Below are 21,812 nucleotides of genomic sequence, written 5' to 3' on the forward strand. Positions count from 1 at the left end.
AAGCTCGCCCATCAACATAGTGCTGTCTGCACAGAGGGTTACCACCAGCCGTATAACTAGGTCACTCGGGTGTGGATTTTAAACACCCCTGAGCAATGTAGTTATCCCGACATAGGTCTGCAGTGTAGACTTGGCCGGAGTGTCACAGCTAAATACAAGGTGGAACAGATTGTTTAACGTAAGTGGTTAATATACATTCGAAGAGACCGTTCAAGGTGAAGTGGCCTGTTGACACCTCTTCAGTCACAGTGGAAAAGGGGGGGGAAAAAAAAGATGGGAGAAGGGGTTAGGTGGGTTTTATTTCCCTATTGAAGCAGGTTCCATTAGGGTGTTTGGGTAATCCATTCCATGCTATGATCTACTTCTCTGGCCAAGTGTCCTTGTTTGGTGAAGGTGGTTTTAAGCGTGTTAAGGTATGTATCCCTGACTTTCTCCTCTGAGCATATTCTGTGGTATCTTAGCAAAAACAACGAGAGTCCTGTAGCACTTTAAAGACGGACAAATTTAATTTCTGCAGGCATAAGCTTTTGTGGGCTGTAACCCACTGCGTCAGGTGTAAGGAATAGAATCACATAGGAGGTATATATATACATATCCAAGGTTAAGGAACAACAATGGGGATGATAGGTATAAGCAAAGCCCATTCAGTTAGAGTAGTTGAGGCCTATTCACAACCGTTGATTAGGAAGTGAGAATGTGTGAACAGTGACAATTATTTCTTGTAATGAGATAACCATTCCAAGTCCCTATTTAGACCCAGTTTGATAGTGTCAAGTTTGCATATGAGTTCCAGCTCTGCAGTTTCTCTTTGAAGTCTGTTTTTGAAGTTTTTTTGTAGAAGTATGGTAACTTTCAAGTCAGTTACAGAGTGTCCTGGGAGACTGAAGTGTTCTCCAACTGGTTTATGGATGTTGTTATTTTTTATGTCTGATTTGTGTCCAGTGTCTGGCTAGATAACAGATTTTTTGGTGTGTTTGGGATGCTCACTGGATCTGTGAAGGTAGGTATGATGATCTGTGGGTTTCTTGTATATAGTTGTCTGTAGGGTTCTATCGTTGAAGCTAATTGTTTTGTCCAGGAAGTTGATGCTGGGGGAGTGTTCTAGATAGCATTTAATGGATGGGTGGTGGTTGTTCAAGTTGTGGTGGAAATCCATACTCTGATATCATCAAACAGTTACAACCCATACTTGATGGGGACCACATCCTGAAAGAAATCCGTCCTGAACCCCCTCTTTTGGCCTTCAAACAACTCTGCAACCTCTCCAAGCTCATTATCAGAAGCAAGCTCCCCACAGATCAGCACACCAACTCAAAGTGGCACCAGACCCTGCCAGAACAACAGATGCAAAACCTATAGCTATCTATCCATTGCTATGATGATCAACACCTCCTACAACACACCTTTCAAGATCCATGGGTCCTGCTCATTCCTATCATGTGGTGTGCACTAAATGCCCTAATAACAACTATATAGGTGAAACAAGACAATTACTGTGCCCTCAAATGAACTCACACAGAAAAATCGTAAAAGACAAAATCACAATATCACCTGTAGGTGAACACTTTTCATAAAATGATCACTCCATAACTAACCTCTCAGTCCTCATCCTCAAGGGAAACCTGAGCAACATCTTCAAAAGACAAACCTGGGAGCTTAAATTCATAACTTTGCTAGATACTAAAAATCATGGGCTGAATAGAGACGCTGGATTTATGGTTTATTACAACAATCTAAACCCACTTAACCCCCTCCCCCTGCCTTTTTTCCTTTTCCTCCCATAACTGCAGAGATGTTAACAAAGGCCACATCACTTCGAATGGTCCCTTGAAGTATTTAATAACTATTTATGCTAAACAATCTGTTCCACCTTGTACCTGAGTACATTTTCATACTTGAAGAAAAGAACTGTGGAGCTTGAAAGCTTCTCTTTTGCACCAACAGAAGTTGGTCCAATAAAAGATATTACCCCACCCACCTTGTCTCTCTAATACCCTGGGATCAACATGGCTACAACAACCCTGCATATCATAAGAGGACAACAGAGCAGCCCTTCAACCTTCCCCGCTCCTCGGCCTACCTTACAACCCCCTTTCTGTTCACCGAGTCCTTTGCCACTTAGTCCTTGTGTTGCCAACTCCCATTATTTTGTCATGATTCTCATAAAATGTGATGTTTTTCTCAAACTCTCAGCTCCTGGGGTCAAGTGATTAGGTGGGAATCTCAGCGTCATATAAAACAGAAGTAAATTCCTAGCCATTTTTTTCAAGCTTTTCTCTGTAGTCATGTGACCTGAGTTCACCCTAAAGGCTCAGAGACCAAAACTACACAGCTTAAAGTGAGGGAAACAAAAAAGAAGCTCCCTCTGTTTCCCTTGACTTAGGTAAGCAGTGCTCTCCCCCATCACACACGTGCCATGACTGCTTCCGTTCCTGTTTCAGTTTGCTTTAACCAGTGCAAAACAACCCACTAAAAGAGCATCCCAGCAAAGGGTTGAAGACAGGATGCTCCAGGCACATTTGATTCAAGGCCTGTAACAGGAGCCTCTGGAATGAGTCAGTATCACTGCACATGAGGGTGCTATTAACCTTTGGTAAACCTCCCCATGTCACCTGGCTGAGTTCTGGAAATACAGATCAATCCCATACATGCAGGTCCCAGGCCTTTCTGGACATGTATGGTATCACCATAACTCATCTTTATACTGTATATTGTGTCTCACCTACAAAGTGTATCTCAAAGATCTTTCCAGAGTTAGACAATGCAGTTGCAGAGGAATACATTGGCATTGATTCTCATTTTGGGGGCATTTTTTGCCCAGGTAACAGTGGCTGTTGGGTATCATAGCGTGTTGTATCAGTGTATTGTTTTTCAGTGTCTTACAGTATGTTGTGTTGTGGTTGTGCTGCATTCTATTGCATTGTATGGTTTTGTGGCATATTGTCCTTGTATAACGTGCTCTGGCATACTCTGTAGTGCAGTATAGTATTATTGTGTAGTGCATAGTATTGTATTATTGTGTAGCATGCTTGAACCATGAAACATGGGGTCTAATATCCCTTTGAAAATGTTTGTAGTAATTAAATATGAGCACATACTCTTTAAAATGGCAAGAGTTGGCAACCCTCTCCATTGTGGGTGGGCGGTTGTGCTGCAGTTGCTTGGGTAACGTTTGTTTGTTGTGCAATGTCACATTGCATAACCACAGGGCAGTGTTGTGTTGTACTCCTAAGGCCAGTGGTTTCCAACTTGTGGCCAGGGGCCAAAAGTGGCCTGTAGGGTCTTTCAAAGTGGCCCGCCGCTTCCTTCCTGCTGGCTGCAGAAGGGAGCCACTGCCTAAGGACCCAGGCGGCACGCATTGCCATGGGGCTACAAGACCAGTGCAGGCTGCTTGCTGCAGCCAAGGGGACGGGAGATCAGCGCTCCCCTCGCCCTGGCTGTAGCAGGGAGCACGGCAAAGTGCCCTGAGCGCTCCCCGGCTCCCGCAGAGAGCAAGGCGCTTTGCCTGGGTCCCTGCTGGTGCCAGATTGCTTGAGGAGGGGCAGGACCCTAAAAAAATCAGTGCCTTCCCATTTGTCACCCACCGGGACTTAGCTGCCAGGCCATGTGCGTCAGTGTGTAGTGCCAGTCACACTCCTCTGCACCAGCACTTTGTGAGTGTGTGAAATACTGTGAGTGATTTGTAGGTGTAAAAGAGTGAATGCAGAAATGAGCGCAGTAGCATCCCAATGTGTACTTTACCTCAGTGCATTTGTTACCAGCTGACAGACTGGCTGCAACAATGGTATTTGTGGCCCTGCCAGCCAGAAAGGTTGGGCACCTGGAAAGCTCCGCCTCAGACTACAACACCCAGCAGGCAGCGCGGTCAAAGGGTGAGTCCGCCCGCGGTCCTTCGCCGCCTGGCATGCTGGGAGCTGGAGTCCACAGCGGAACTTCACCTCCCATCGTGCCGCGGGCGGGCGGGGGTCGCCGCGCAGGCGCAGTATGCTCGGCGGGTACAGGGGCTTGCTGCTGGGCTCTTTTGTTTGGCGGAGGCGGCTCGCGAGCGGCTAGGCCTGTGGCGCGGCACCGACGGTAACGGTCCCCCGCCGACCTCCAGCGCCTCAGCTCAGCCCGCCCGCCGCCGCCGCGCCCAGCCGCCCCCGGCTCCGTTTCCCCACGGCACACTTGGCGAGGCTGTGAAAGGTGAGCGGAGCCCCGGGGGGGCGGGGACCGAGCCGGGAGCCGCGGGGTGGGGGAGGCGGGAGGGGGGCTACGGGGCGCGCGCGCGCGCGGGAGGACTGGGGGGCGGGCGCGCTGGGGCTGGTGGGGGGAGGGGGGGAGAGAAGCCGGGGGGGGGGGGGGGGCGCGTTGGGGCTGGTGGGGGGAGAAGCTGTGTGTGTGGGGGGGGGGGAGCCGTGTGTGTGAGGACTGGTGTTGGGGGGGGGGGAGCCGTGTGTGTGTGTGTGAGGACTGGTGTGGGGGGGGGGGGGAGCCGTGTGTGTGTGTGTGTGTGTGTGTGAGGACTGGTGTTGGGGGGGGAGCCGTGTGTGTGTGTGTGTGTGTGAGAGGACTGGTGTGGGGGGGGGAGCCGTGTGTGTGTGTGAGGACTGGTGTGGTGGTGGTGGGGGGAGAGAGTGGAGAGGGGGGCTGCAGGGGGATTGTTGTAGAAGCAGGATTAGGTGCGGGTATGGATCTGCAGGGGGCTGTGGGGATTTGGTTGGGAGCCGCGTGGGGTCCTTTTGCAGCTGGGGTTGAGTGGGGGGAGAGAGCGCCTCAGTGATCTGGGGGGAGCTGAGATTTGGGAGGGGGAAGGGACGCAGGGATTGGGAAAGGGAGCGACTTGTGGGGTTAATGGGGGAGCTGGGACTTGGTGGGGGAGGGAAGCTGCATGTAAACGTTGGGGATTAGATGGGGGTGTGGAGCTGCAAAGGGGGGCCAGGGGGATTTGGGATTGGGGGAGGGGAGTTACATCAGAGATCTTTAGGGAGTGGGGTTATGTGGGGCTGGGGGGTGAATGGGGAGGCTGCACCAGAAGCCATGGGGAGTTGGGATGTGTGCATGAGAGGAGATGGAGCTTCATAGAAGGGGGAACCCAGCTGGTGGCCTAGAGGTGAAGCTGTATCTGGTTGGGAGTTGTATGGCTATGAAGCTGCAGTAGGAGCTGTGGGAAAGGGAGTAAGATCCAGTTGCACCATGACATCTTGAGGAAAAGCTAGTTGTGGCAAAGGAGCTGCTGCCCCAAGGAGGTCCTAGGACATGTGGGGAGATAGAGCTGCACCAAGGGCTGTTTGGTGGGGATGGTGGTTATGGAGCTTTTTGTGGGACAGAACAGAGCTGTAGTGGGAGTGGGTCTTGGGGAAGGGACATGTAGAGATAGGACGGGAACACTGAACATGGAGCTGTGTTCATAGGGGGAACAATAGGTCATGTAGAGAAAGAACTGCACCCATGAGGGGGGACCAGGGTGAGGGGAGGTGAAGCTGCACTGGGGGAAGAGAGGATGGGGCAGAGATCTGGTGCAGACCCCAGTTCAGCTCTTAGAGTATGGTAGTTGGGGTGGTGGTAAAACTGAAGAAGGGGGGAAACTAAAGCTATGGAGCTGCACCAGGAGTATTGGGGATATTTGAACAAGAGATAATGGAGTTGCACTAGGGTTCCTGGTGAAGAAGAAGGTATGGGGATGGAGCTGCAGCAGGGGACCCTAGGGGGGCATTGAGATTTGTGTAGAATTGGAGCTACACCAAAAGACCTATTGTGTGTTGAATGGCGGAGGTGGGTTGGGGGATGGCAGAGACTGGAGCTGATCTGAAAACTCCAGAGCTTGATGAAGCTGTTCCAAGGGTTGGGGAGGTGAGTGCTATACTAGGGGCCCGGAGATGGGGGAGTTGTGATGGGAGTGTTGGGGATAATGGAGCTGCAGATGAGAGGCATGTGGCCTGTGACTACAAAATCAAGTGGGTGAGAGAAAAGGACTGTTAAGTTGTTTAGGTTCTAGATGTAGGTTTTATTAGTTTTTAAAATCCATTTTTATTTTAATTAATTTAGAAAGATTCTATAAATCTTGGCTTTTCTTACATGGGAAATCTTTGTTTGAATTAAACAGCCTCTGCCAAGTTTGCAACCCAAACATCACAGCCTTGTGTTAATGCTTGAGTGCCAAGCAGTGTAACTGACTAGAAACAGACAAGACAGTCTAGTGTTTCACTGTCCTCTCAAAGTGAAATGCAAAAATAATTAACAGAGAGGGCAAGTGAGCTAAGGCAGTAACCAGTCTGTTTGCAAGTACTAGTAGCACAGGCAAAAGGAGCATGTGGGTGCTGAAAAAAGATTTTTATCCAGATGCTGCCTTTCTGTGTCCTCAAAGCAGTAGTGGTGATTGGAGGTTGAGTAAAAAGGTGTGTGTTGATGGGAAGGGAGGTTCGCATTGTCCTACAGACCCTGCCATTTTAAGCGGCAGCTTCCCATGTGATTTTATTTAGATGTCTCCACATTCTAAATCTGTCTTCATTAAAAATGAGTAAACAAGTCTGCCCTGCCTCTACTAGCATTTCTTTGATTAGAGGAGAGAGTGTAAAAGTACTTCTGTCTCTTTGCTGTGCTTCCTCCTCATACAGACTGAACCTAGAAAGCCCAGCCACAGAGACAGGACTTTTCCTTAATTTCTGGTTCCCTTGTGCAGATTTCCCTAACTTCAAAGGTACATTTCTCGCATGAGTTGTGATTGTAGTCATAGCTGAGAAGAGCAATCCACACTCAGTCACTTGTAGCTCTTTCAAATTCTCCATTGAGACTGAAGCTTTTGTCTTGCTTGGTCTCAGCCCAGATGAATATTTCTGGAAAATCTGAGCGAAAACTTCTCAGCTGTGTTTGGGTTTGGAAGGTGGAAAACTTAATACACTTGTTCCCACTTCAAAAGAAATATGCCTGCTGTCTTTTCCTGGCAAATGCTGAATAAACTTGGCATGGTCATAGTCCTCAAAGAGGAGTGTGATCCTAGCCAAATTTGGGAAGGGTGATTGGGGGAAATATTTTAAGTTACAAAGCATTAAAGTTGCATTTAATTCTTATTCCTCTGAGTCAATGGAGTTAGACTGAGTATATTCAAATGAAATAGATCTCTGGGCCCTCATGTTTGTGCTGCTTATGCTGGCTTAGTCTTCTATCTTTAAGCTATTGAAATCTTTACAAATGCATCTGGCATGCTAGAAGGACACTATGTAGAATTTACCTTCCTCTGAATAAAGCACATTTTGCAGCTAGAGCTTGATGCTTCATTCAATGCATTTGTTTGTTTTTTCTCAAGTTTGCTTTATAATTCTCTCACTACCTGGACGCTGCTCTGCAGAAGGCCAGGCAGTAATGTGTGTTCTCTCACAGTATTGCCAGATTCTGGCTCTTACTCCTCTGTCTGCTATTCTTGTCACAATAAAGGAGGCTTTTGTATATACTTTGTACTGGGCCTCTTTCCTCATTGCCTTTTACTGGAGTTTGAATTCTTTTCCAGTTGTTTAGAGGTGTCTTGGATTTTCTCTTTAAATGCTGATATGAAGCTCTTCTCTCTCTTTCAGTGTTCCACTTATCTTTTATAAAGAATTCCACCTTACCCAAAATGCAGGTGCTTAAATGGTAAAGCGAGGGTGGAAATGTTAGCATTTAAGTCCTTTTTGATTTTGGATCAGAAAATATCGTTAATGCAAAGTCAGCTCTTTCCCAGACAATAAGCAAAAGAGAACTGACGCTGAATATTAGGACCAACATCCGAAGTGTGAGATCTGCTTAGACTGTAGAATGAATAGCCTAGCAATGACCCTGGTCAGATGGGACCACTTTCCCCAGAAACGTAGAGGGGAAACATCCAGTACTGGCCATGGGGGTGGGAAAAGTGACCTGGTATCTCTTCCATCTGTAACTTTGTGTAAATGAACATAGTGCTGGTGAAATGTTTGCTTGATGATCAAAGAACAGGTACAGCATGAGCAATGGCAGGACAAGCTTCCCACTTCCCCCACATGGTGCGGTCACTCCTGGCACGTAGGGGGTGAAAGTGGCTCAGTCTTCATGTCCATTCATTCCTCTCTGCTGAGCCTATAAGGAAACCAATTAGCACCTCTTGCATCTGTGCACACTTGTTTGTTTGTTTAATTTCTGTGGTTGCTGACACATTCTAGGAGTCACTAAAGGATCTGTGCCAGTAAGGTCAGAATCTCATTGGAAGCAGCACAGCTCCTCAACAGCACTCCTTACTTTAGGGCTGACTTACACTAGAAAATTAGATTGGTATAACTGTATTGCTCAGAGGTGTGAAAAATCCACACCCCTGAGCGGCGTAGTTAACTTGACCTAAGCCCCTGCATAGACAGCACTAGGTTCATGAAAGAATTCTTGTTAACCTAACTACCACCCCTTGGGGAAATGGATTACCTTTTCTGATGGGAGAATGTCACTGTAGCATTTTAAGTTTAGACAAGCCCATTGATTACTCCTTGGGTAGTGCATGCTCTGAGTTTGTACCGTCACTGGGGCCTGCAGTCTCTTCTCTCTCAAACTTCAACAGGGTTTGTAGTTTTGTTGCAGCAAAAGACACTAATACATTAATCTTTCAGAGTAACAAAGAGAATATATGCACTGTGTGTAGGAACAGTTTGGAACTGGAAGCTGTAGCCAGGCCATATATCTGCACAGAGCATCCTACTGGATGCAGGCTGTTGAGGGCACCTCTGGCAAAGCCAGGTGCAGTTTCTAGCATAGGAACTATTCCAAAAGGAACAGCCTCTTAGCATGTCACCCAGAACAGACTTCCATATGAATGTCGTATATGGACCCCTCGACACAAACCTTTTTGGATCAAAGAGAGGTGAGGGAACCTTTAAAGGGATGGGGAGCATTGCCTCTGTGTGTGGCCTGAATCCTCATAATTTGAAACCAGGGAAGTATTTCTCTGACAGCAACTGGAGTCTGAGGAATGGACGCAAGACAGTTCAAAGCTCTAAAAAGGATGCAAGCTATGGCCTGGAGATTATACCCTCTTGCTGATCAGTATGTTGTTGCTCCTTCCATTGGCAAACATTGGCCCTTCCTTTCAACATTTGTGGCTTCTCCTTTAAATCGCCTCTGCTGTGATCCAGCTCCTGGGCAAATGATTGGCAGCTTGACCTTCCAACATGTGGTTCTCCACCTCCCACACCACTTGCAATCTGAGGGATGTTAGGACCCCTCACCATTCTCTGTTCTCTGGCTGCCCTCTTCTTTGCCCTCAGTTCTTCACTGTCTCCTTGTTTCTTTCTCTTCCTTCCCTCCTTCCTTGTTTCAGGGTCACTGCAGGAGCAGTCACAGTGCCAGTGAATTGTTCTGCTAGTCAAGGAGCAATCTCCTCCATAAAATCATCTGTGTGGTGACTGTTATCTCACAGTACAGAGCTCCCATCTCAGTAAAATTGAGCCTGCATTGTGCTGGTCCAAAGCATGTTACATGGGGACTGTACCATGTAACGCAGTCCCTGATCCGATTGCTATAGACAGGCTCCTAGACCACAGAGCCAGTTGAATGATCTTCCTAGCTGAATATTAGGTGCTTTATGAAAATAAGCTCCATCTCCAAGCATTAACCACATTGACTGAAATTCATTAGGTCCATGGTGGAAAAAAGTGGGTCCTCTGCAGAGAGAGCCGTGCGCCCCGAGATCCAATCTGTTTTCAAGAAGGACAACTGGTCATATTTGGAGCTTTCCAGAGGTGGCAGCTGTCTCCCTCCAACCTCATCAGGTGCCCTTGCTGAGGCATGGAGCCTCGTGGAGTTCTCCTTTTACTAGCAGCATCACAGGCTGCTACTTGCTTCCCTTCGTGGAAGGAAAAGCACCCCTCTGCATTTTTGCTGTAGGGGATAGAGTATTACACTCCTGCCTGAGAATCTGCTGGAGAATTCCAGAGCCCTCTGCAAGTGAAACCTGAGCCCTCGGCTTCCTGCTGCATTGCTGGCTCCTTCTGGGGGATTAGATGTTGGCGGTCAGTCTGTGCATTGTTGTAGTGATGTGGTGCCAAGCAGCCTGGCCTCCCTCTTCAGCAAGTACACAGGCAACCTGGAGCCTTGCTGCTTTGGGTTTGCCTCTGTCTGGCATCTGATTAAAGACCCTGTCAGAATGTATTTAAACCCAGGAGTTCAGAAGACAACAGCCTCATTTCTCACCCTTGATGTGTTTTTTCTAAGATTTCTCTTTAAAATGCTGCTTCAGCTTTCCAGCCATCCCTGATGAGTGAGATGCTGGGTGCTTGCATCTCCCATTGGAGCCAGTCTGAGTTGGAGGCTCAGTGCCTTGCTGGATCAGGCCTGAATACCCTGACATTAAATCAGTGTTTGAGCTGCATTTAATGTGGGATCCTTAATGGGGGGGAGGGAATGCTCATCTGGCGGAAAGTCTTATCTCTGTTAGACACTTGCACCTGAAACTGCTGTAATTGTCCTCACCCCAGCTATCCATATGCTGCCCAGCTTGGGGGGTGTCTCCCCTCTTTTGTTTAATATTTTAGATGAATTTAGTCTTGACCAAAGGTGGAGACTGAAGCCCTGTGTCCACAATAGCAAAGGCGTCAGCAGACCATGCTTCCCCCAGCCTGCCCTCAAGCCCTGACCTGCAGGAGCCACCTGTAGAGGGAGAGGATAGTGCAGTCTCTACAGGCAGTTCAACTTTTGACCCACAGCTGAGGCTGCTAACAAGGGGACTGGTTAGTGTTAGCTGGGATGGGCCGGGAGAGGTTTGGGATTAGATCTGGGCAGAACCTTTTGTAACAAATAGTTTATTCATCAAAAATGCAGTTTCAGGTGAGGAGTATTTGCAAATTGATGCAAATTCACCAAATAGTTTCAGCCATAACTCCTCTTCAGGATTTAGACACTATTCATAAAATGTGGACTGGGAGAGGGTGCCCTCCTGACTGTTAGCCCAGTGGTTCGAGTGCTCACTTGGGGTGTGGCAGAAGCCTGGGTTCGGTTCCCCCTTCTGCGTGATGTAGAAAAGGGATTTGAACTTGGGTGTCCCACGTTGCAGGAATGTGCCCAAGTCACTGGGCTGTGGGATATTCTGATGTGGATTTCTCTGTCTCTCCTCTTGAATCTGTTCTATTTTGTATCAATAGTCATGGGAATAGGGAGGTTGAATTTGTCTCCCCCACATCCTAGGTGAGTGCCCTGACCATCAAGCTATAGTCACTCTTGCTTTGTCCTTGCCTGCTTTAAGTCCCTGCTCCAGTGGCTATTTAATTATTTATACAAAGTGAAACAGCTTCAACAGGAGAAATTGAGAGGCCCTCCCCATCAGAATATTCCACAGCCCAATGGCTGGGGCACTCTCCTGCTGTGTGGGAGATCTAAATTCAGATCTCTTCTCCACATGAGGCAGAGGGGAGAATTAAACCTGGACCTCCCACATCTCAGGTGAGTGCCTTAACCACTGTGCTTAACCACAAGTTAGAAGAAGAGCACCACCTCCTCCTCTGGCCATTATGTGACTCTAGCCCTCTAAGAATACCCAGAACAAAGCATTTTGGGTTGAATGACATTTTGTTCAACTCAAAATGTTTTTTTCCAATTTGCCAACTTCAGATTCTGTTAGTCACAACTGAGTATTTTTAGAACTGCCAGAGAACCAAAAGCTCAGTTTGCCCAGCTCAGCTTGTGATGTGGGATACTTAGTCACTTGAAACTGTATTGAGAGCCCTGACTGGCTCCAAGGTCACTGAACAGCCAACAGTGAGTAACAACCAACCTGGTCTGGATTCCTTTGCTAATCCTGTGAACACCCTGCTCAGAAATGGCACAGAGCTTTCAGCATTAAGGCAGATTGCCGCTGGGGGGAGGTGTCTGGGACTCTCCCATGAGGAAATGACTAATCTCTCTGAGGATGTCTGAAACCCAGATTCTGTATGGTGGGATTGCCTGAAGCCTCTGCCCAGAGCAGGGCACAAAGGGGAGATTGTTGTGTGCAGGTCACCTGGATTTAAAATCTGTCTTCCAGCAAGCCCAGCTTAATTTGCTGTGGCTGAGACAGTAGGAGGCCTGCAGTGCAGGCATGGGTCATTGAACGACAAGTGAATGGTCCAGAATTGAGCAACTGGTGGAACTTACATGCTGATCAGTTTGAAAGATGAAGTCACAGGGTCCAAGACAAAGATAAACGTGAGTTACAGCATCTGCCAAAGGGAGAAGTCCCTCCTCTGTGGCCCTGCCTTGCCAAGCCCTGCACTGCACTTAGAGCATCTAGAAGAGATAAAATAGGGAGGTGCCCTCTCCTGACTGTGTTCCTGAATGCAACTCCTAGAGAAGTGCAGACATCACAGCCAGAGGTGACTTTTGGTGATTCTGACCTACAGTGCCCATCATGAGCCCACACCTCTGCCTCCTACTTCAGAGAGTCTTTTCAACTGAAGAACTCTGTGTGGCTAGAAAGCTTGTGTCTCTCACCAACAGAGGTTGGTCCAATAAAAAATATTCTCACCCTCCTTGTCTATCTTGTCAATTGCATGACAGCTGCACAGCCTAGCACTGCCTTGAACAGTGTGGAATTGTATCCATCTCTCTGGAATCTGGGGGTACAGAGACCATTATTTAGCTACTGAAACACCTCCCTCAGTGCAGAGGATGACCCACAGGCTCAGCACATCCACCAAATTCTCTTCTAACTTTCTGCTTTTCAAGCTAACCCAAACTCACAAGATTTTTGACAGTTGAAGTGTCTCACATGCCTTTCAAAATGGCCTTGTCTGCAGTCTCTTAGCAGGTGACATGTCTGACTTGCTCTGTAGTCATTTGCTTGACAAGTTTTCTTTCATCAGGACCAATCAGAAATTGTCCCACAGCATTTGGGCTGCGAAACTCTGGCCAGCTACATGCCATGTTCTGGTTGATTGGAAAAGAAGAATTTCTGCTGAAAGCATGATCAAGTGGTTGAGATCTGTGTTCTAGTCCCAGCTCTGCAACGGGCTTGCTTTGATATGCAGCGTGGTGATGTCACCTCTTTGTGCCTTTTTACCCGTCTGTGAAGAGGATATAACACCCATCTCCCTCATACGGGTGCTGTGTATTATTGACCAAAGACATGTTGGCTTTAGCTTTCTGACCTCCCTCCCCATCAGTGCAGATTCACAAGATCTACCTACCCCCCAAATAACACTGGGCTGGACCACAGCGTTGATTGGACCATGCTGCCCTAGTGTAATGCTAGAATGTGAGTGCAGCTAATAATTGGGTGCAAGTATCCCTGGTGGCTCAGAATTCCACTATTCATTCTGCAGGGAGAATAGTTATCTGCAGGTTATCAAGTGCCCTTTCCACTCTAGGAGTCAAGATCTGTGTTGGGGAGTCTCAATTCCTGGGAATGGCAGGGAGAGGTCATGAGCTGCAGCACTGATACCCAGTGTGAGCTGGAGACGTTTGTGGGGCTGTGGAGTTCTTATTCCCTGTGTATCATGTTAGTTGGGAGAGGCAATGAGTTTGGCTTGCTAGTGGGGTCAGACGAACACTTGGCATGGAAGCACCTTACTCGCTGCAGAAGAGGAACCACGGAAACCAGAGTGTTTGCCCATTATTTAAGTTCCCTTTACTGATGAGAAAACTGCATCAAGGATACACTAGCTTGAGGCTACGCAGTGAGCCAGCATCAGAGCTTCTTTCCTATGCCCTCTCCATGGCTTCCTAATAGTCATTGGATTTAAATGCAGATGCTCTTATTTAACCTGCTGGTGCAGAGGGGTGGCACCCGTACCTTGGGTTGGGGAGTTAAATAAATATCCCAGGATGGGTGTGTGTGAATAGCACCTCCCTGTTGTGACCAATAAAGAAATGAAAGGGGGTAGTTGATTATCATAGAATGTGGCTTGAGGTTACCTTGGAGAAGAAACAATTCTGATGTCAGCCACGTGCTGTTCCCCTCTCCCTACTAAATTGTTTGGAAATGCTTTATGCAGCACAGAGCTTTGCAGAACTAAGTTGAACTAAGTAAATGACAGGAGCAAGGCTGGCCGTGTGATTAGAGGCACTGGACTGAGATTCCGGTGACCTGGGCTCTGTTCCTGACTCTGCCACAGATCCTTGGGTGACCTTGGACAAGTCATTTAGTCTTACGCCTCAGTTTCCAATTGGTAATATTGGGGGGTATTTCCCTGCTGCACAGGTGGGTTTTGAAGCTAAATCTAGTAATGTTGAAGTGCTCACAAACCCCAGCGACTGGAGGCAGGAAATATAAATTCCTAGATGCAAGATGTGGGAGACCATTTCATGAAAGGGGAAGTCTGGGAGGCAGGAATGGGAATGGAACAGGGATGTGGGAGCTTTGTAAGGAGAAAAGACAGAGCACTCAGCAGATGGGGACTGGGACACTGCTCCACACACAAACTGGTCTGGTGGCAGGTGCCATGAGGTCAGAGAATTGAGCGGGGTAGAGGGGCAGAGATCACATAGAGCCTTGAAGGTGAGAATGGAGAGCTTGAATTTGATGGGATGAGAGATGGAAACTGACGGATTGGGTGCAGGTGGGAGGGCAGATATGGACTGTTTGGCATGGAGAGGAGGCTGGATCTACCTGTAGTTGTTTAATAGCATTATCCAATGAGAAGCATCTGCTCTTAGATGAGCCAGATTATTCTGATGGCCAATCTCACTCCACCTCTCTGAGGCTTTGTATGTACGTTTGTTTTTCTCTTTAGAAGGCAGTCTTAGTGCCCTGTGCTCTGCCTCCTTGAATCGCAGCTTCCCCCACCTTGGGGAAGTCCCAAACCCCCACCTTGATGTGTGCGTGTGTGTCTCCCCACTTTAGCAGCGTCGCCCTTAAGCTGAAAAACTGGCCAGCACAATGGGAAAAAAGCAGAACAAGAAGAAAGTGGAGGAGGTCTTAGAGGAAGAAGAGGAGGAGTATGTGGTGGAGAAGGTCCTAGATCGGCGGGTGGTGAAAGGCAAAGTGGAGTATTTGCTGAAGTGGAAAGGCTTCTCAGAGTAAGTGGACAGGATACATCCCAGTCTGTGATCCCTCCTTATGCTAACAGTAGTTAGGGTGCTAGTCTGGGGCCTGGGTGGGTTCAGTACCCTGCTCTGCTACACACTCCTGTGGTGACCTTGGGCAAGTCACATAGCCTCTCTGTGCTTCAGTTCCTCATCTATAAAATGGGGATAATAGCCCTGCCTGGCTTTGCATGAGGATCGTGAAGATAAAAACATTATCCTATGGTGAGGAAGTGCCAGTCCAGCTGTGTGGGCAAGAAGGTCCCACTTCCTTTCGCCATGAGGAGCCTTTGGGATGGGCTGTATATAGGCCATGGCAGTCCATAGTCCTTCCCTCCCCCTCTCATCTACATGATCAACCCAGTTTGGTATACATGGGAGGAGAGGGGGAGACATTGCCTTAAATGATTTCCCTTCCTGTCCCTAGAAAGTTAAGTCTGAGCAAAATGCAGATGGGTTGGTATGGAAATGGGTTGTACCTACTCATCAGGACAAGTATGAGAGACTGCAGCTTCTACAGCTCTGCCTCTTCCCTCTCCAGATCAGGGTACCCAGAACACAGCCAGGATGTAGACAGCCAAGGCTCTGGTAGCTTCTCTGGCTCTGTATCTAGCGCCTCCCTTCACTGACTCTAACCCCCTGGCCTGAGTCACAGGTCTAGTAGTGAGACCAAGCTGCCTCCTTTGATTTCAGTGAGGATAATACATGGGAGCCGGAGGAGAATCTTGACTGCCCTGACCTCATCGCAGAGTTTCTCCAGTCCCAGAAAACCGCCCATGAGAGTGAGAAATCCGAGGGGAGCAAACGCAAAGCCGAGTCTGACACAGAGGACAGAGGGGAAGAGAGCAAACCAAAGAAGAAAAAAGAAGAGGTGAGGCAGAACTACTAGGGGAGAACCTCTTCACTGCCCTTCCCTGAGGACTTGCTCCTAGATTCATCACTAGTGTCTAGTAGTTAGAGCAGAGGGCAGAGAGCCAGGCCCCTTGGGGTCCATTCGCAGCCCTGCTCTGACAGCCTGTGACCCTAGCCAGGTCACTTCTCCACTGCAAATTAGAGATAATAATAGTCACCAAACTCACAGAGGCTAGTTGTGTCTGTGAAGTCCTTTAAAATCCTTAGCTGAGTAAAACCATTCTTACTCATCGACCAGTCCCTGCTGTGGGGGGGGAGCCAGAATCCACTGATAAATCTGGGGCCATGTTTAGGGCCAAGCTGAGGTGCCATCCTGGAATGGTGGGCAGAGTCCACCAGTCCAATGAAAGTCCGTCCCACTGACCCCAGGTCATCACTGACTATAGGGGATAAAAAATGCACAATGGGGACGGGGATGCAGGTCATCAAGTTAAACAAGGGAACCAGAAGGGGGCACAGAGCAGTGAACCCCAGCCAGTGCCTGCTGCCCCAAAGGGTTGGTGAACTCTGCCAGATATGTGCACAGAAAAGGATCCCACTGTCACAGACAACACCTCCTCCCACCTGGCTTTCTCCTCCTGGGCTGATGTACAGTCACGTTGGCCAATGCCAGGAGGAAGTTGACAAGCAAGGTATCAGAAGTTTGTACGGCCATAGTCCTGGAGATCAGGTCCTTCGTTCCACATCATGGGCAGCAACAGGGCAAGCACCACTGCTGTGCCTCAGACCTGACCTGGCAAGACCCCCCCCTTATTGCTTGGGGAGTTCAGCTCTCATAGCCTATACCCATTCCATTCTCTGCAGACACAGTAGGCTTGGCACACCTCGTCACCCCAATGAGAAGCCAGCCGGTGAAGTCTGCATCATTTGAATTCAGAAAATGGCACAGCAACCCCACCAGGCAGCAAGTAGAAACTTCCCTCTTTGTTTTTCAGTCGGAGAAACCACGAGGCTTTGCCCGGGGGTTTGAACCTGAGCGGATCATCGGTGCCACGGATTCCAGTGGGGAGCTCATGTTCCTGATGAAATGGTGAGTGTGTCTGTGTCTGTCACTTTCTTCACTTATTCTGTGCCAGAGCGGGAAGGAGCTGCGCCTGGGGAGTCTCTGCCAGCTGGCCTGAAATCTCTCGTGGCGCTGCCGCCTGACTTGACCCTCGGCGCTGAGGCTAACGTGGATTTGCTATCAACAGGTAGGACCCTTGGGATTCTGTGGTTCTCAAGATCTCTGCAGCAGGCACGAGCTTGGGGAGAGGAGGGCATGGCTTGACGGTGCTGGCCTTGGGTTCGAAAGGCCTAGGCTGCAGCTGTGCCTGGAATAGAGCCACATCGGACACAGCTTTCCCTGTTGACTGTGGCGCTGGGGCAGGGGACATCTAGGTCTGTTCGGACCCAGCTATGGCCAGAGGTGGGAGCTACTCGTCTTGCTTGGTGTTGCGTACTGCAGATGAGATGGGGAGTGGGGCTGCAGTTTTGATTCCTGCTCCCCACATGCTCCTACAGACCAACAGCTACGCCTTAGCTCATGCCTGACCTTGTTTGTTGGGCTCCCGGTATCTCAGCCGATGGGAGGGTTGCTTGGAAAACTCATCTGGCCGAGGCCTTCCTTGACTTACCTGCTGCCTGTTGGGTTACTCCAGTGACATCCGTTTCCAAGCCCCTTCGCTGTATCTCTGCTTCACCCTATAGGAAGAACTCTGATGAGGCTGACCTGGTCCCCGCGAAGGAAGCCAATATCAAGTGCCCCCAGGTGGTCATCTCGTTCTATGAGGAGAGACTGACATGGCACTCCTACCCCTCGGAAGATGACGACAAGAAAGAGGACAAGAACTAACCCCTGCCCGGAGCCCACTCTGGCCAACCTTTGTATAAAGATCAGACTGTGGGATTGAGCGACAGTGAGAGAATGCAGCTCTACTTAGTGGAGAGGTGGCTTGAGAAGATGCCCTTTGAAGAGACAGTATGGTTTCTGTATCCTGCAGCTGCCCAAGTGTCTTGAGCAGCCCAATGCCAGTGTCCAGCTTCAACCTAGCCTGACGTGGCGGGGGTGGGGGAGGAAGGAGGTGTGTTTGGTGGCTGTTTGTTCTGGAGAGGAAGTGAAAGCCCCTACCATGAAGAACTATCTCTGGTGATGGGTAGGCTGGGGAAAGGGAGAGCAGATGGATACTGCATGTTCTTCAAAGACCATCTCAGCAACCCCACAGCCTTCTTCCCAATAGTGTTAACTGCATTTTTACTGCATAGCATGTGTGTAGGTTTTTTCTTTTTGCTATTACTGGTGTATCAGTTTGAGGTAGGGTGGGGGTGGGCCTTTTGTTTAATGTGGGGGTGGGGAGGGATGGTTGACAATGTTGCAGATCCATGACCAGAATCCTTTTTTATAAACATCTTTATTAACTAAAAACCCCAAGCATTGGCAATAGGACTAGGCAGGGACACTGGTATGAGACTGAAGCTGTGAATGTCCACATTTTCAAGCGCTAGAGCAATGTTACTTGGGTGGGGAGGGCACCTGCGAAGATGCAAGTCAGTAATTAGTATGTCTCCAAACGGAATTGCCAGGGTTGCTGACGTGCATGGTAAGTGGGAGGGTGAGGAATGGGGAGGGAATTGATATCAATCCCTTAAAAGCCTTTCTACCCCCTTTCCGTTAAGGTGCTATTTCTTGAAATTAGGGAGAGAGAATGGTCTGATTTCTCTTTGATTTCTTTTCAACCCCAATTGGATTCTGTCCAACTGGCAGCATTGGGAACCCTTTTATTCTCCATATGTATGTATGTATGTATGTATGTATGTGATAATGCGTCCCTCCCTGTTTTTAATCCTATTAGTGTAATGTGGAAGGTAGGTGACATCAATTCAAAATCCTCCCATAACAAATGATTTGTTTTAAAGTCCAAACTTTAGCACCGGAGCCAGCTCTGTTGCTCTGCTGACATTTTTTAATCAAATGGATTTATTAAAAATACTGAAATATTTAATGTCTGGAGTCATGAGCACAAACAGGCTCCTGGCACCTCCTTGTAGGGTGATACGTATCTAGAACTGCATTGTACAAACCTTTTTTTAAAAGCATGTGTTTAGGTTTCTGTGAAAACATTGTTTAAATGTAAAGTAAGTGTTTGGATTTTAACTTCATACCAAGCTCTGTCCAGTTTTGTCTCAATAAAATTTTAGATTTATAATCCCGATTTTACTTTTTCTCTCTCTAACTGGCTCCCTTCTGCAGCTGTTGTGTGAGAGTCGATCGACCACAAGGCATAGAGCAGTCAATGGAGAGGAGTTAGCGAGTTGCTGCAGCTGTCCACTGTCAACAGGACTGGATCACTGATGCAGCATGGGTTATGGGCCTGTGCCGTTGTGAATTAGGTGGCTACAGAGGCAGGAATTTCAGAGCAGACAGCGGCTGTTCATTTTGACTTCCCATCTGAAGAGAGCAAGTCTTGGAGGTTAGTGTCTAGTCCTGAGTCAAATCTCCTAGGGTTCTAGCCCCACCTGTAAAAGAGAGAAGCCCTGATTTTGGTAATCACTTGCCAGTAACTGCTGTGTCTGGATGCAGTTTGCATCAGTGGAACTTACCCCTGCTTGAAGTTTGTGTCTGTAACACCACACCTTCACATGTTCTTCCCCACTCTGCCACCAATTTGGTGGCTGATCTTGGACAAGTCACTTAAGCAGTCTGTGCTGCACTTTCCCCTCTACTGTGGAGCGGATGTTATGAGGCTTCCTTCATGTTTAAAGTACTTTAGGATTCTGTGCAGTGCATGCAGAGTATCACCAGCTGCCTTACTTTCTGCAGTAGTTTTATAAAGCTCTATTAATGGTTCCAGTGCCTTAGGTTCCAGGAACATCAAAAGAAGGTCAGACCGTAGAACCTCAGTAATTCATGCACCGGCCCATTAGGAGTGACAGAATGCTGCAAACTGGCAAGAATGAACGTGCAAATCAAGGGCACTGCATCATGAAATGTACCTTGGTCGTTTTGTTTCAGCCAACTGGTGCTTCATAGAAAATGTGGTGTTGCATATTCTGAAACCTTAAAGCTGCAGCTGGCTAAATTACTGGGTCTGCCATTACTGAGAAGCAGGCTGGGTCATTAGGTTTTGGAGTTATTCAGTGAGGGCAACTAACTGTTGATGGCCAGTGAAATCAGGGTCAGCCAATCAGAGTACTTCATGAAAAGAAACTGCACAGCCAGTTGGAATCCAGGTTATTTGTAAAAGTGCACTCTACATCTAACATGGTAATGAAATTACTGCCTCTGCTGGGATGTTAAACCTGCATTATTTGCTTGTGTCCAGCTAATTGCACATCATAAGGCTTGGATCCCAGAAGGAGATTCTGGCCATATAAATCACAGCAGGTAGCTGAAGAGGTTTTAGTGTAGTCAGAGCCCAGGGTGAATTGCAGCCTAGCTGTGTTAATGTTGCACACTTGGAGAGAGCCCCATTGAGTGGCTGGGACAGGGCAGGGACTAAGGGTGGGAGGTCTAGGTTCTAGTCCTCGCTGTATGGCTGAGCAGGCTGCTACACCTCCTCATGTCTTAGTGACCCCATGTGTGCGGCCAAACCTCCACCTTTGTAAGTGCTTGGAGCGCCTTTGAAACGAGGTGCAGAGTGTGACTCTTCCCTATGCTGTATTGAGTGCAGCCCCTCTGCTCTTGCAACGGGCACATGGTCACGGCCTAGAAGCCTCATTGGGAGGGGCTTAGATGGGAGTGGAGTAGCTATATACTTGGCAATCTCCAGCCCCCCAGATCCTACCTGGCTCTGGCTGGGAAAAGCAAGGGCCTGCCCTCTCCTGTCACATGCTTAATGAGATGGTTAGTGTTGAACTGGCTGACCCACTGCTGAATAACAACAGAGCAGCATGATGCTTCTTAGAAATGACTTACCATCGCAGCTCTTGCTGAGATCATAGAAACTGAGTTGTCAGTGGAGAAAATACTTCCTGCTTTTGAAAACAAAGGTCTCCACTTCAGCTGATTACGGAGCAGCAGGGAGACAGCCTGAGCTGTCGATGCTGCACAGGAATGAAGTGAAAGCACCAATGTAGGAAACTGTTTAAGCTCCTTCTCCTCCCCCACCACCCCCCAGTTTGTATTCAGAGGCCAAGGCCTGGCTGTCCAAAGTGAGACTTGACAGCCTTGGGCAGGGAGCCCAGAAATGAATGGGTCTATCAGGCTAATTTTCCTCTCAGGCTTGCTGCTTTGCAACTGCATGGGTTTTGGAGGCAGTGGAGCTTTTCTTCACTTGCATCTGGAGCCTGCCAGAAGGGCAGGCTGAGAAATTCAGACTCCCACTCTCACAAATTTCAATCAGACACAAAGGTGGGAAAGACCCTGTTGGAACAGATTCCTTCCCTGCTACCTTCTGCTGGAAATCAGCAGAAAATGGAGAAGAGCATGAGTTCAAGTACTTTCCCTTTGCTCTTTAGAAGTTACTGACTCTGTCTGTCCCTCAACATAAAAAATGGAGAAAATAGTCTTCTCCAGCCCAGGCTTTTTGAGATCCTCTGCTGAAAGGTCCCATCATAGTGTAGTGCAATCCAGGAAACATCTCTGGAGTATGATGTGGTTTTAACACTAAGACTGATATAGCAGCTATCTTGGGTTGTTTACACCGCATTCTGTATGGTCAATTTCATGGTTTCCCTCCCCTAGATCCTCTTGTCCCCTCCTTGTAGGAGGGGGCTATTCATACTGTTAATTTTACTCATTTGCAGGAGCAGGATAGGACTCGGTGTCTCCTGTTTTGAGTCACACTAATTGGGGGAAGAAGTTTGGAAAAGTTGTAAAACCATTAACATTTTCAGGGTGGCTGAGCACCATGTATAACCTCTGCAACTACTTTGAATTGGCCTGATAGCAAGTGAGTGGCATCCATATTGAGTAAACCCCACGAAGTATTAGCCACATGAGAAAGTAAAACTTTCAA

At 48.2% G+C, this 21,812-nt stretch overlaps 1 protein-coding gene across 3 annotated transcripts; it reads left to right on the forward strand.

Moving 5' to 3' along the window:
* Positions 1–3,973: 3,973 nt before the first annotated feature.
* Positions 3,974–18,182, forward strand: CBX1 (chromobox 1). Of its 3 annotated transcripts, none has more exons than XM_067541125.1 (5): positions 3,974–4,185; positions 14,786–14,961; positions 15,661–15,838; positions 16,815–16,909; positions 17,566–18,182. In XM_067541125.1, the coding sequence occupies exons 2-5, from the start codon at positions 14,822–14,824 to the stop codon at positions 17,708–17,710; spliced, it is 558 nt and encodes a 185-aa protein (XP_067397226.1). In that variant the 5' UTR covers positions 3,974–4,185; positions 14,786–14,821; the 3' UTR covers positions 17,711–18,182. The 3 variants fall into 3 exon arrangements, with proteins under 3 accessions (XP_067397226.1, XP_067397228.1, XP_067397227.1); XM_067541127.1 differs by having other exon boundaries at positions 14,789–14,961; XM_067541126.1 differs by lacking the exon at positions 3,974–4,185 and adding an exon at positions 6,662–6,679.
* Positions 18,183–21,812: the final 3,630 nt, after the last annotated feature.

The sequence above is a fragment of the Emydura macquarii genome, unplaced genomic scaffold (genome assembly GCF_026122565.2).
Source record: "Emydura macquarii macquarii isolate MOO-44397 ecotype Brisbane River unplaced genomic scaffold, CSIRO-AGI_Emac_v2 contig_629, whole genome shotgun sequence".
Classification (NCBI taxonomy): domain Eukaryota; kingdom Metazoa; phylum Chordata; order Testudines; family Chelidae; genus Emydura; species Emydura macquarii.